This window comes from Solanum stenotomum, chromosome 5 (assembly GCF_019186545.1).
Source record: "Solanum stenotomum isolate F172 chromosome 5, ASM1918654v1, whole genome shotgun sequence".
NCBI classification, from domain to species: domain Eukaryota; kingdom Viridiplantae; phylum Streptophyta; class Magnoliopsida; order Solanales; family Solanaceae; genus Solanum; species Solanum stenotomum.
Window position 1 is genome coordinate 7,029,304 of NC_064286.1, and position 16,388 is coordinate 7,045,691.

Genomic DNA, 16,388 nt, shown 5'->3' on the forward strand with positions numbered 1-16,388 from the left:
GAGCTTTGGACTTGTCATCACAAATTCGAATTAGTCTGGTTCCAAAATGGATATTGAACGCCAAGTGAAAAACCAAAGAAAATGGGGGAAATGACCATGTAAAGCATGAACAAAATCAAATATACGTTGACATAGATAGCTTTGATCTATGTTGACAAACTAAAGAGTGAAAACATCACTAGATTTGTCAATACATTGTTTACTTGTGGTTTTATAAGACTACGAAACTTTTTATTTATCTACTTTTTTTGCTATGGCTATAAATTGCTGATTTTTTTTTATCAAAAGTATTTAGTAGAAGTGTATAATGCTTTTGTAAAGTTGAAGACAAATGCCTCTTTCTTCATTATCATCTATTCATAAATGGAAAAGACCTTTTCTTTCTTTTTGCTTGCTTTGCCACAAAGATGTTATTCTTCACATTCTTCTGCAGTGTCTGAATGAAAAGAGAGAATCTTGATTACTTTTAAAACAACATAAAGATTAAAATAATTCGTTACTTATGCTGGTGAACGATAACAAGTATCTAAAGGCGCACAAACACCATCATTATTTGTGAAAACCTTACCTGCAATCCTTAATCTTGGTTTGAAACCTGGGAAATTCATGTTCAGTAGCTCTGTATTTATTGATTCCTCCGCGTTTCTTGGAATTAACTTTAGAAATAATGTTGTGTTCTTGATGATCTTTATCATTATCGATCTCAAATTCCTCTAATTTTCGTTCTTCAGATGATAACGAAAAAAATGAGAGAACAAGAACAAGATTCAGCTCTACTAGAAACATTTCTCTTAGTTTATCATCACCTTTCTCTTCCTCTCTATCCATTAATTGTTCTTCAAGCTTCGTTGTTGTACTCGTAGATTCAGCCATTTTTTTTCCACTCAAAAATAATGTCAAGTAGAAAAAATATGTAGATTTTTTATCATAGGAAAATGCCTTGTTGCTATGTAAATAGTAACTGGGATTTGGAAACCATAAGAAGAATAAAGGACAATTATATATAGCTTTAATATGTGGTGTCTAACTCTTTTTTAGTCATCCATCATTTTTTTATGTAACAATAACCACAATTTCATGTATTTTAGGCACATGTTTGGCTAATAGATTTGGTTGGTTTTTTTTTTTGTTCCTTTCTTTCCTCCCATAATTTTTTTAAAAAAATATTTGCCTTTGCACTAAGAGTATTTTTCTATCATCACGAATTATTAGTATTATCTAAATGTTGGGGAATGAATTGAAATAAGTAGGGTAAAATAGGTATAAAATAAAAAAATATTTCTTAATTTTTCAAACTGAATAAGTTAATATAGATATTTATTTTTAATATAATAATCAAGTAAAATAGACATTAAATAGTGAATAAACATGTATTATGATGTGATATATAGTTATACAAAGTCAATTGCATTAGGTAAACATTTAATTAAAAAAATTCAAAGTAGGTGTAATAGGTTACTTGAATGATGTCACTTGTACAATATTAATGTTTAAATAAATGTTACTTGTACAACATAAATGATAAAGAATTAAAAAGATATTCATCTTCAATTTAAGTTGGATAATGATAGAGAAGTAGAATATATTCATAACGATTTATTTCTCAACTCAAATTCAAATTAAAGATAAGTGAGATAATGATAAAAATTGAAAAGATATTTATCTTCGATTCAAATTTATTAACTATTATTGAAGATAAATACTACCATCTAGGGGCTAGAAGCACACACCAATTGGTCGACACGTGTGCTTCTGGGCATTAACATTTCATTTAAGGACAATTTAGTTATTTATTATATAACTAGTAAACTCATCCGCGCTTCGCGCGGGCATAAAAGTAAATAAAATTTGAAAATATTAAACATGATGTCTACTTTAATTTACTATTGTTTTGTACATTTTTCTATCTACAAACATGAACAAATTTAATTCACTATCCATAAACTAATATCATAATTAAAAATATATTAATTAAAAAAAAACAAATAAATACAAGTGTCAATATAGAAACACTGTATCGATTACTTGCGTGATTATACAATGCTGAATCTTATTCTATTTTTTCTTCCTTCGTTGCAGTCATACTTTACAAAGTACTGGATTCCATATATCATCCCATTAATCAAATAAATCCCTTCATTTACTGAACTTTTTTTTTTAATAATTTTGATTTTTAAAAATTAATTTTGTTATTATATCAATGTCTCATTATTCTATTCTATAAATTCAGCATATCAGATTAACTCTTGAATAATTATTTGTATCGATATATTATATATGAAATAACTGTCAGAATCTATAAATTAATTAATGGAGAAGTGATTTAACATCTCTTTTAGACAAATATTTTTAAACATTTGAGATTCTTAATGTTAAATTAATTTTAAACACATAAATAACTGTAATTATAGTTAGCTACTTGTTAAAATAAAATAAGGTGGCGTTTCACTTTGACAATAATTTTTTTTTCTATTTTTACAATAAAACATGACTAAACGGCTATTAAATATAGCAATTGTTTTTCTCATATTTAATTTTTTTGTGAACAATTCTAAAATGACCGCAGTATCACTCAAATTATCATGACATCAAAAGCAAGCCAAAAGTTTAGAATCATTTGTTCCTATTCCAGAAGAAAAAATAGATGATATTAAATGGTTATCACTCAAAATTCATCATAACAAAACAATAATTAAAAAAGCACAAAACTCATAACCATAATTATAAATAAGTCACCTATTTAAAATTTAATTTCAACTATTATATGCTTGTCTATATATGTAAATTTAATATCCACGACATATCACAAGAAAAAAAACCAAATAGATGTTATTCAAATTCTATTTGATATTAATCAAATTTTTCATATCATCATAAAAGCGTCCTCCCTCATCTAAAAATAAATTAATTAAAAGTGGACAAAAGAATTATGTACCTATAAAACTTCTTGCTCAAATGGTGTAATATTCTATAAATATCCACGACATATCACAAGAAAAAAATATATCAAATAGCTATTATCAAATTATATTTGATATTAATCAAATTTTTCATATCATCATAAAAGCATCCTTCCTCATGCAAAAATAAATTAATTAAAATTGAACAAAAGAATTACGTACCTATACAATCGTCTCATCCTCCCTCATCAATAAATAAATAAATTAATTAAAAGTGGACATACCTATATAATCGACTCTCTATTTGCATACTTTTTCTTTTATTAATCAGCATAACATATGCACTATGTTATTAATCATCATAACATACACTATTGTTGAAAAGAAATGAAAAGTTTATGTATGCAAAATATTATTCAAAGATCATTGCTCCCAAGATTTAATGCAAAAAGTAAATGTAAGAGTAATTGTTGAATATACGGGGGTTATAGGAAGGGGAAAGATGAAGAAACATAGACAGTCACTATCCATTAATTATTCAATTTATTGAAGAATTAAAACTCAATAACAAAGTCATGATATATTACTATTATGTGGGCTGATTTTTTATACCTAAAAAAGGGAAGTGCTAAATAGCCAAAAAATTTGGACATAATTGCTAGAAAATTAAAAAAACTATAATATTTTATTTTTTAAAAAATAAACCGATCTTTTTTCTATTTTTTAGTTAAAGGATATTAAAGTTTAAAGGGTAAAAATGTTTAAAAAGGTAAAATAACATAGATAAACTATCATTCTGGCCAAATTCTGACCAAAAAAGATTTTTCCCATAAAAAATATTAATATATTATTATGTTATCATTATATAAAAAAGAAGGAAAAAAGATAGGAAATTAATGCAAAAATAATAGAGTAAAATGAACCGTTTTAATTTTTATGAATTTGATGTGTAATTAAGACGTAAGAGATTTAATTGGAATGTGGCATTTTATAAATGGCAACATTTGAGCAAGAAGTTTTTAAAGACACTAACATTTCTCTTTCATATTTAATATTTATTTAAAATATTTTTGATTAAAAATTGAAATAAAATTCAAAAAATTGAGAAAATAAATAAATATACTTCCTGATCAAAGAAGCATGCCACATTAGAATGCTTATGATTCCCTTTTATATATCCAACTCTTCTTAACAACCAAGGAAATAAGTGTCCTAACAGTAGTCATTTTAACCACATGTGAGAATGTTTCAGTATAGTCTACTCCAACCTGCTGTGTGTACCCTTTTACTATCAATCTAGCCTTGAATCTTTCCACACTATCATCTGCCTTATGTTTGACTTTGTACACCCATTTACAGCCAATAACATTTTCCCCTCTAGGTAATGGGACCAGGTCCCAAGTGTCATTTGCATACAAAGCTTCAAATTCTTGTGTCATGGCATATTGCCGGGCAGGATGCAACACAGCTTCTTCATATGAATTAGTTTACCAACTGCTGACTATCAGAACAAAGAGTGGTGAAACAAACATGGTCATGGTGAGACAAAAATGAGGTGAGAGAGTGATGTGGAGCAGAGGTGTTATGTGCAGGTATGGAAGAATGTAGATTGGGTAGTCTGTAAGTACATATAAAAAAAAGTTGGTTTAACTCTCAAACATAAAAAGTAACATATGTTATTAAAAACTTTAATAAAAAGTACTATAATTTACAATAAATAATAACTTAAAATATCTACAAGACAACAAAAAACAGACTAATTTTTGTACTGCTTGTGTCACATAAATTAGGATTTGGATGATTTTAAAATTTTAATTTTGGTTATACATTATAAAATAGCCGAAAAATTGAATGATATAATTTTTTTAAAAATAACCGAATGAATCATCCTATCGATAACCCTAATGTTACTTCTACTCTGTTTATTTTTACTTAAATTTAGAAAGATATACTTCATTTCTACCCTCAATCTTATCGCTACATTTATTTGCTATTTAAAATTGAAATTAAAAAGACAAATGACAAATAAGTTTCTATATTACCTCACTTATGAGCAAAATATATTATAACAATCTTTACTAATTTTATAACAATACATAAACTATACTCCCTCCGTCCCATATTAGATGGGCACTTCCAACTTTACACGGTGATTAAGAAATCATTAATAAATTGGAAGACGTCACCATTTTGCCCTTTGTTTATATCAATGCACATTGAAATGAGTTACAAAAAATACACATGCAATATAGGAATGGTCATATTAATTGTAGGGGTAAAATGGAAAAGAATTAATTAATTCTATCCTAATTTAATAAGTGCTCAAATAATATGAAAAAAATATTTTTAGTAAGATTCTCATCTAATATGGGACGGAGAGAGTAACAATATAACTTTATTAATGTTGGGCATATATATATATATATATATATATATCAAGAGAAAAAATTAAAAGAAAAGAAAAGGATTTATTTAAATAATAATAATAATAAATTAATAATAGTGATAATAAGGAGAAGAAATAAATAAGATTTTCTTCAAACAACAAAAGGGGAATTAAAAAAAATGTTTTATAGCAACAACGAGAAAAAACAAAAAAGTAATTATAATAAATTGTACCAATGATGCAGAGAAAGATAAATAAAATATTTAAGATCTATTTTTTAAAAAAGAAATTATAAATCAAAGGAAAGAAAACAATTAACAAAAAAGAGAATTTTTTGAATAAGAAATATTAATTATGGTAATAATGATGAGAGATCAACAAGAATTTTTATTTTAAAATACTATAAAAATAGAAGGTGGAAAAAAGTAAATTGTAGTAGTAGTAATGATGAGGAGAGGTGAAAAATATTTACTATTTAATAAATTGTAATAATGGTGAGGAGAGAAATAAATAAAATGTTTTTTTTTTTTGCAGATTTTACAAATTAAAAGATAGTAAAAATTTTCAAAAAAAAAAAAGAAGATAAATGATAATCCTGATCAAAGTGAGGTTCTACATCAGTCTTTTATCTTCCATCTTTATATTTTACTAAATTGAGATATCAATCTTTAATCATAGTACTTAATAATGATTAATAAAAAAATTAATGTTTGTGTTTAATTGCAATACAAATTTAAAATTTTTCTTTTATCTTGTGTTGCAATTTATTTCAATTTTCTACACTGAATAGATGAATTTTCGATGAATATTATGTATGATAAATATTTAAAAGTTATATTTTTTATACAAAATTTACTTCTACGACTTTGCTACAATAAACCTTTAGCCCGATGACCATTTGTGTTCTTTTCATTTTGTTCAAAAAATCAAACACATCATATAATATATTTAATATTGTATGATCTATTTTCTTTCAAGTGCATCAACAATTCAGCAAAACGATTATGATTCAATTAAAAGAAAATATTTATTATTTTTAAATTACGATTCTAATCAATAGCAAAAAAATTCACACTATATTGAATTATTTCAACAGTTATTATTACATTGCTTAAATTGTATTTAATAATAACTAGAACTTAAAACTTAAATCTATTTGAATTTAAAAATTAAGAAATGAAGAAACTATAAAGAGAAACAGAAAATACTACAACTAAAATTTCTAACATATCTAATAAGCATTAGGGATTTTACGTTAGTATTCTCTTTGCCATGATATTATTTAGATTAAAACTGTGTACTTAGTTGTATTTTCCTATTTTAGAAACTAAAAAATTCAATATCTTTTCACTGAAGATTTTGAGTTATTTAGTTTTTTTTATGAAGAAAAACTTCCACTTTATAAAGTTTATAAGAAAAAATTCTGTTTTACGTCATAATTTAGACGTTAATAGATTAAGGTCTGCCGTTTAATTAGATTTTTTATCAAAATGAAAAAGAAAAATTGCACTAAACCTGTGTTAGTTGCATCTTAAAAATATGATTTATTTATGTTAATTTTATCTTTTTATGACTCAAATAGATTCTCGACTCAAGTTAGGACTTCTCTCGTCGTACCGACATAAAATCATTAAGTGTATTTTTTACAAATATATTATAGTAGTAGTTGTTTTCATTTTCTTCAAGAAATTGTCAGCTATTTTTTCCAATAAGCAAATCTGTGTTCAACACTTTCTTATAATTAATTATTACAATTATGTCAAAGTCCAAATTGCCATGCAGAAAATAATTACTTTTAAGTGCAAGGGTTTGACACAATAAAGTTGACAGCCGTTTTTTCTAAATAAAAGGTTAATATTATTTTTGAAAAAGTGAAGTCGCTTTAATAAAAATATATATATTTTATATTTAAGGTGAAATTTTTTAATGAGATTTAAATTAATCGAATTTTAAATGAATAACGAACATCAAATTTATAAAAATAAAAAATAAATAAAAACTTTGAGATTGCCAAAATGGGTCCGCCCTTTACCTTGAAATTTTAAGAGCTAGTATAGCAATCCAAAGCTGACCATTTATTTGTTTTTATTAATAAAAAATATCTTTTTTTAAAAAAAATAGAGTAAAATAAATATAGAAAAGATAATGAAAAAAATCATATAAAGAAAGTTGACTATTGATTATCCCATTATATATGTTCTTTATAATTGAGACACCACTATAATAGTAATTTGATTTGTGGGACTTATTAGAATTTAAGTTGGATACACTGTCTATATATAACTTCTTTTATAATATTATATGAATTTTATTTTTAATAATACATAAAGTTTAATACTAATTAAATTTGATATTATAATCTACAAACTAAAATTGTAACATGTTTGGCACCGATTAAATTAGCACAATGATATATGTTTTTTTTAACACTGAAGGAAATTATTTATCAAATGAGTTTAAATTATATACATGTTGAATACAAAAAAATAATTTTAAAAAATAAGTTACACCATAAAGTTAGCAACTTAGCATGAATCATGATACGTAATTATGTACTAAGACCAGATATCAGTTGTTCAATATTTTATATTCATCATATTAAAGAAGTTTGACTTTTCTGCTGTTTTTTTTAAATAATATTATCACAGTGCAAAATTGGGAAAAAAAAATATGGGCAAAAAAAAAAAGATATTGTTTTAGGAGTTTGCAATGTTATGTGTGCCCTGCTCATGTATTTATTCCATTCTTTTAAAAATAATTAATAATTGATGTTATGGTGATAAAATTAGTTTGAGAAAATATGGTTCGTTTCAATATGTTTAAGTATTAATTTGTCCATTATTAATCTAGTTTATCTTGATTTGTTAGCTCGTTTAAGAGTTTGAAATAATTTAAGTATGTAACCTAAATTGATTAATGATAATCTTGCCAAAAAGTTCAAATTAAAAATATATTTTTTCATTTGATATATCATGTAAAGCTATAATAAAGAACAATTTATTTACTTAACTTTTCTCTAAGTATATAAAACAAATTAAGAAAAAAAAATTAAGAGTTCAACGACTTGGAATGTGATTCATATTTTTAACCCATGTTTAATAGAATTTGACTATATTTATTTTGATCTGTCTAAATTTAGCTCAATTACATTGCGTCGATATTATTTGTTGATAAAGATTGGAATCTTTGACATTGCCAGAACAGTTCCAAATGGTGCTGTTTGACTAAATATATAAATAAAATAGGAGTTTTATTATTATTATATATATAGTATATGGCAATCCAAATTTGACCATTAATTCCAAAGTGAGAAAAAAAATTGTTTAAACTTTTTTGGCTAGTATTTAAATACTGTTTTCCTAATGTATCTATATATAGTAACAAAATACTAAGAAGAAAAATTCATTAGTGTGAGATTTTAATTTTGCATTTAAAAAAAATAAAAAACTAAAGATGTCTAGTTTTTCAAGATTGCTATCAACAATCTCCAAGAAAGTCGTGAAACCTTTTTCTCCCACTCCATCAACTCAAAAAATTCACAAATTTTCACTTCTTGATCAATGTATGGGTAATTTTTATATGCCCCTTGTTCTATTTTACCCAAAACATCAACTAGAACAAGGTCCAAAACAACTCTCTAAACTTCTAGAAAACTCATTTTCAAAAGCATTGACTTATCATCAACCATGGGTTGGAAGTTTAAGAGATAATGCAACTATTCATTGTGATGACACTGGGGCTGAGTTCTTTGAAGTTGAAGTTAATTGTCCAATGAATCAAGTTGTTCATCGCCCAGACTTAGCATTTCCTCCAGGGTTATCCTGGAAGAATGTTCCTCATGCAAATGATGGTGGCCGATTGAGCGTAGCGCAGCTTAGCCACTTTGATTGTGGAGGAATGTCAATAAGTGTGTGCATGTCACATAAGGTGGGTGATGCGCATAGTGCCTTTTCCTTTTTGAAGGATTGGGCTACAATAACCCAACAATATCCAAATGGTGAATTATCATGTCCTTCGTATTATGTTCAGGATTCATTAATGCCATCTCTACCCAATGGCCCACTAAAGTTCCCCGTTGTGGTTGAGCCAAATGCAGAAGAAAGTGTCGAATTTGAAAAGAGATTTTTTTTATCTGAATCCAATATAAGAGCTCTCAAAGCATTGATAGTTGATGATCCATCATCAATAGTGCAAAATCCAACAACTACTGAGGTTGTTAGTGCAATTGTTTACAAATGTGCGGCAATTGCTGGTGCAAACATATCAAATGGTAATGATTCTTCATCTCAAATGGTTTTAGTATCCGATTTACGAAAAACAATTCCGCCTTCAATAAAATCAACATCCACAATCGGGAACATTCTCACCGCCTTCTCTACACCAATATATAACCTAGAAGACCTGAGGCTACCAAAATTAGTAGCCGATATAAGAAAGTCTAAACATGAGCTTTCCACCAGAGACAATTTCAAAGAAAACAAATGGGTATCAGAGATGCTAGAATATGCAAATAAAATAAATACAGGAACAGAGGATGACCAATCGTATCGTCAGAAGAGTTCATGTCACGATGTGTATCGATGTAGTAGTATATGTAACATTCCATTCCAAGATTTGGATTTTGGATGGGGGAGACCTACAAGAGCAAGCATAGCAAGTACACCATTTAGCAATATGATTTATTTGATGAATACACAAGATCAAAATAAAGGAATTGAAGTGTTTATTAACTTGAATCAACAACAAATGTCCATTTTTGAACAAGACAAGGAATTTCTACAATTTGCTAGTCCTGTTGGTGATAATCATGTTCATGAGGACAAAGAGAAATTATATTGCATGGAAGCTTTCTAAATTATTCTTACATGTGCATTCATGTCACAAGGAGTTTATAATTCAACAAGGTTATAAATTTGTATTTGCTATATATGTTTCTAAATTTCTATTTTATGGTATGTTGTTTATTTCGTGTAAAACCTCTTTAAATTTATCTACCAAAAAAATATAAAAAATTTAAATGTCAAATTATTTTTAAGAAAAAAATTATTCTCATAAATTCTTGAACGTCTGAAGTTCATATAAGATATCTACAACTTTAGACTCATATTTAAAAGTAGTAAACTTGTAAATTCTTATACATTGCAAATATAATTTAAATGATGGTTCACAAATCGACGACCTATCACCCTCTTTAATAAACTTTAAAGTGTAACAACAATGCCAAAAAATTAATTAAAAAATTATACTGTTAAACTATATAATATGTTAGTCAAACCTTATATTAATTACATATCTTGTATCTTAAAAAATGTTTTTTTCTTTAAATAACTAGTGAGATTCATTGTTTACTTTTTTTTAACTGCATACATATATTATATATCTGTTGGCTATTTTCAATTTAGGTGGACATTATTTACTTTAGTTTTTTAAGAAGAAAAGCGAATAGATGGCGTTTTGTCATGAAAACACGTTTGATCATAATTTTTTTTAAAAAATTCAAAAACAACTAACAAAAATTATTCTTACAAAAATTTAAAAAACAACTCTAATTTATTTCATGATCAAACACAATTTCAATTTTTGTTCGTAAAATAATTATTTTTCCAATAACAAAATGAAACATAGTCAAACGCCTCCAATATTTGGGATTAAACTTCAAATTGAAGTTCACCCACAAAAGAAACATTATAAGACAAAATGATCCATAAACTTTTAGAAATATCTCCGAACACCCTTTATCTTTCCTTCTTTCTCCCTTTTTCCCCTTTCAAAATTTCCCCATCGTCTTCAAAATTCGATTCAGGCATCCAAATCTCCTTCAAATTCAGAGCAATTTTCAGTAAAAAAAAAAAATCAAAATCTGGGCTGCAATGAAACGCTATATGAACCCATTTTCCTGTATCTTATTGTGTTGCATCTTTTTGTTGAGTTCGATATACATCGCTAAAGCTGAAGTTATTACCCTCACAGGCAATACGTTTAATGATAAGGTAAATAAAACTTATTTTTGTTGCTTTTATGTTGCTCGGACTCTTCAAAAATACTGTCACACTCGTATCGGATTCTGCAAAAATATACTACTTTTGGAGGATTCGATACGCACTTGTGGACATTTTTTGAAGAGTTTGAGCAATATAGATTTTAGTTTGTTGTTTGGTTAGATCAGAGATTAGTTTTACCTTGTAGAAGATTACTAGGGTTTATAAGATCTGTAACATGTATGTGTTTTGACTTTTTGAGTAATTGTTGCTCTATGCTGTTGTTGTGTCATTTGAGATGATATTTTGTTAGTAATTGAGTGATGATATCTAAATTTGATCTGGGTATTTGTTGATTTGGTGTGTGTCGGATCGTTCAAAAGTAGTACATTTTTAATGGCTATGATACAGGTGCAACAACATTTTTGTTTGATGAGTTAAGTAATTATTGTTCTTATTTTGCTGTTTTATTTTTTAAAAGATGACAAGTATTTCATTAGTTATTGAGTGATGATGTCTACATTTGATCTGGGTGTCTGTTAATTTGATTGTTTGTTGACTTTTGTTTTGTTTGTCAAAGTAAGAAATGAGTGTTTCCATATTTGATATTGCTCAAACTATTCAAAAAAATGTTGATGAGTGTGAGTATGTTCGTCTGGAAGTAGTACATTTTTTTACGGATACGATATGTGTGCAGCAACATATTTAAAGAGTTCGAGCAACATAGTCCATATTGGAACCTGCTACGTGTCATTTTGGGTTGGAATTGCATGAGATGCAAGTGTCCTTACCATTCTCCTAATTGTTTCACGGAATTATTTTTCTGTGTAATTTGATTAGGAGCTTGTAACAACATCTACGCCTCAATTCCAAGCTAGTTGGGGTCAGCTGTATTCACTTAATATAAATGGTTTGTCTGGTCTATAAAATTTCAATACTCTATAATCTGTACTTAAGGATTATCTAACACGAGGAGTTTTCTAATATACTAGAGTGGTTAATCTCCAATATACTAAGAGTAATTTAGTATGCACTTGAGCATATTGGACACAACTGTTTTAAAGTAGGGGATAAGCATTAAGGGCTTGTTTGATGATGTATAAGCATTATAACCAACATTAAATTATGGCCAAATACACACACACACACACCCAACTTGTCTAATACTTTCATTTTGACACTTGAACTACAAGTAGCATCTATTAAATACTTTATGTTGTAGAAAAATGTAACTTTTGAACACAAATTTGATAATTCTAAATTATGTGTGGTGCATGACTATCATGCACGTGGCATGGCAAACAAGGCCAATTAGAAAGACATGTCAACAAACTCCCCTCCCCCCCAATTGTCTGATACCAACCACCTCGTAGCGCAAATAATATCCATTAAGCTGAACTCTAGCTTCTACAGATTGAGAAACCAAGCTGTTAAAAAAGTTGTTTAGTGCTTGTGAGTGAACCCCATATGGGTCTTAGAATTTCTAGTTAGCAAAACCACAAATTTTGTGAGTTCAGAGGATGATTCAATAATGGTGAATGAAGCTAGAAATAGAAAAAACCTAAGTTGCTCGGACTTTTCACTTTCAGTGCCACATCCGTGTCGACATGACGTGGGTGTGGGATCCATACCCGATCTGGTCAACCGGTATTGGATACTTTGACCAAATTCGTGGGAGAAATTTTGGACAGATTCATGGTGGGCGAGAGAGGAGGAAAATGAAAGAACAAAGATGTTCCACTTACACTAAAAATAAGTGTAATTGTGTCTAATGGGCACATTTTGGCTCGAATTCAAGTGTTCAGTAGATACTACTCCCCGTTCAGGTGTCAAAATGAAAGTGTCGAACAAGTTTTGGAGGTGCTTATGTACTTGGCCTTAAATTATACACCATTTGGTTGCTTATTTCTTAATAGTTATACCATATTTGGTTGCTTTATTCTATGTTGCCATAAATAATACATTTATAAGTTATGAATTTTGTTTTATGTGGATAAAACGTGGAATAAGAATACATGCATTAATTGAAACAACTAAAAAGACAAAAAAGCTCTGAAGTTTTCTCTAGTATACCAAAAAAAAAAATTGGTGGTGGCTGATTTTATAACAAACATGATTGTCTAGACATTCAGAACTACTTCAATTACACATTGCATAGTTTAGAAGTAAATAAACTTAACTTATTTTAAAAGTAAACACACACTTCAAATTTCACATTGCATATTTGAAACAAATCAAACATACAACAAAAATATTCTCCACATTACCCATATCCTTGCATTACCATCCTTACCTACTAATCTCTGCACTACCAACTTCTGCTTAATTTGTTTTTGAAGCTTTTTCACTTTTTATTTCATGTATATCCATCCCAATTATTTTAGCTGCTTCTTTTTGTCTAGCTCCTTCTACTACCTGTATTTTTAAAGACAAGATCGAAAAGTGATCAGTAAGTAATATTTTTATTGCATTAGATAATAGAAAATCAAATCGACTTATAAATAAATCGATATGTACATGTAAACTTCATAAATAATTATCACTTTTCAATTTCTGTATATTAAAAAATAATCGTTATACATCATAAACTTTTGAATTTCACTAGTGTGAAAATTCCATGCATGTCCTCGATTTTCAGTTGTGAAAAATGAAACTTTATAATAATAACTATTTCTTAATTATAAGATTGAAAAGTGATCATTGAATGCTATTTCTATCGCATATACTTACACTCATAATTGAAAAATGGTCATCATCACAAAATATCAAATCATATGTGAAACTTTAGAAAATTCCTATGCAATGATAATTAAACTGAACTGACCAATGAACAACCTTGAATGTACTAATAACATTCACAAAACATATAGCTAACTAATCTTTTGCCTCCATAGTTGAAAAATAGTCACTGACCTAAAATATCAAATTTCACATGTGAAACTTCAGAAAATTCATATGAATCAATATTTTTCAATTAAAAAATGACCAGTAAACGTTAGTTCTATCGAATGCACTTACACCAAGTCCAACACCTCCAAGACCAAGGATAGCAACAGTTGAACCCTTTACAATGTTAACATCTTTCCATGTTGCTCCAAAACCAGTTGTAAATGCACAACATAAAAAGGAACATGTTCAATTGGTAACCTAGGATCAGCCTTAATAACATAGTTTTCATCAAGAACTATGTATTCTGATAATGTTGAACAACTAACATGGTGATAAATTTTTTGACCATTAATGGACATTCTTGATGTTCCATCCAACAATAATCCACTAAAATTTAAAGGGTATTTATGGCATAAATTGGATTTTTTGGACTTGCAATTGGGACAATCTCCACATTCTCCCAAGAAATGTGGCATCACTATGTCTCCTTCTTTCAAATCTTTTACACTCTCTCCCACACTTTCTATCGCGCTGCAAAAAAACAAAAAAAGTTTCATATATAAGAATATAGACAAAATTAATTTTAAAAAAATATAATTATTGTTACATTTCTGCTTAGGATAAGAAGTTTCATATCGGAAAAATACATGAGACTTGAGAGACGTTGCCATGTTGGATATATAAGTAAGCATGTACACCCTAGTGACGTGTTTCAAAATCGTACGGACCGATGCCTAAAACGAACAATATCACTAGCGACTTGGGCCGTTAAATCTATGATATTGTCTAAAGTAGCTTACACCTTGTCTAATTCCATGTCCATCATTTTCTTATTTTCAAAAATGGTAGCAAATACGGAAAAATAGATTCGAAATTTAAACTTTATGATTCAATCTTCATGAAATTTAGTATTGAAATGATTGTATTTTTAGAATTTTAAGTTCAAATATATATTATTTATTGCAATTTCAATGAACTTTTATATTTTTCTAAATTTAAAAATATATATGAGAGAAATCAATTATTCTTACCCAACTCCTTCATGTCCAGGAATGCGAGGGAACAAAGGCTGAGAATCATCAACAATAGATCAGATAATTATTAGCTATGAAATTTATCGCTAAAATTTTTAATTTATAGTTATTGATGATTAAATGAAATTAATAGCGATTTTTAATTATTTCGCGATAAAAAAAATATAATTTCAAAGAAATTTCCATATATACCTTTGGAAAGCCTTTGCAACAAAGAACATCAGTACCACATAAACTAGCATAAATCATTTTAATTCTAACTTCCGTTGATTTTGATGGATCAACTTCTATTTCTTCTATTTTCAATTCCTCTCCGGACTTCCATACTATTGCACCTGCATTTATTTAACGAAATTTCTGACTACATCATTTGAAATCATTATATTCATGACTTGATCGTTAGACAAGAAAGTTTGTAGTATCTTTTTTTATTTAATGCATAGTATGCATGTAGAGAGAAATTAAAATCTCACCTTTGCATGTAATGACTCTGTGATTGCTTGAATTCATTATGGTGAAGTCGAAAACGAGATATAATAATGTGGAGAAGATAAAATTGTTTCAAGCAGTGATATGTATATAAAAAAAAAACAAGTAAGTCACGTTATAAAGCTGGAAAATTTATATTTTGGCATGAAAAAATATTTTTTTTTATAAATGACATATATATATAACCATAAAAGAAGAATGTACAACACTATCTTAGCACATATATATCATCCAACACTTGTCATGTGCTAAGTAGTAGATATTCCCACTTACTATATATATATAAATGGGCCCAAATGAGGTAGGTAATTAATGGTGTTAAATTGTCCAATAATATAAATTTTAAAGGTACAACCATAAAAGAAGAATGTACAACACTATCTAAGCACATATCATCCAACACTTGTCATGTAACAAGATTTTTAGTTATATATTTATTATTTAGTTAATAATAAATATGTTATTGTATGAGCTATTTGTTACTCATTTCTTTTGAATTTGTTAATCTGATTTTGATCTAACACATAATTTACGAAAGTAAATTAGATTTTGAGAAAAAACAATTAAGTGATACTTGAAGTTGTCCCACATTTTCAAAAAGACACCTTAACTTTATTGCTTTCTGTAGGCTTCAAATTATCGTGGTCATTTTTTAGGCTGATACAAGTTTTGTACATTTTCTATTTAATTTTATTTTAATATTATAAATCGC

General features: G+C 27.6%; 2 protein-coding genes and 1 pseudogene across 2 annotated transcripts; 1 reads left to right on the forward strand and 2 right to left on the reverse strand.

The window, feature by feature from the left end:
* Nucleotides 1–384: 384 nt before the first annotated feature.
* LOC125864578 (uncharacterized) lies at nt 385–938 on the reverse strand. The gene is made up of 2 exons (XM_049544598.1): nt 569–938; nt 385–436 (listed from the first exon to the last, which is right to left on the reverse strand). The coding sequence occupies exons 1-2, from the start codon at nt 871–873 to the stop codon at nt 418–420; spliced, it is 324 nt and encodes a 107-aa protein (XP_049400555.1). The 5' UTR covers nt 874–938; the 3' UTR covers nt 385–417.
* Nucleotides 939–8,733: 7,795 nt separating this feature from the next.
* On the forward strand, nt 8,734–10,163 carry LOC125864559 (acyltransferase Pun1-like). Its single transcript, XM_049544579.1, has one exon. The coding sequence runs from the start codon at nt 8,740–8,742 to the stop codon at nt 10,138–10,140; it is 1,401 nt and encodes a 466-aa protein (XP_049400536.1). The 5' UTR covers nt 8,734–8,739; the 3' UTR covers nt 10,141–10,163.
* Nucleotides 10,164–13,586: 3,423 nt separating this feature from the next.
* LOC125865520 (8-hydroxygeraniol oxidoreductase-like) lies at nt 13,587–15,784 on the reverse strand (annotated as a pseudogene).
* Between the last annotated feature and the right edge of the window lie 604 nt (nt 15,785–16,388).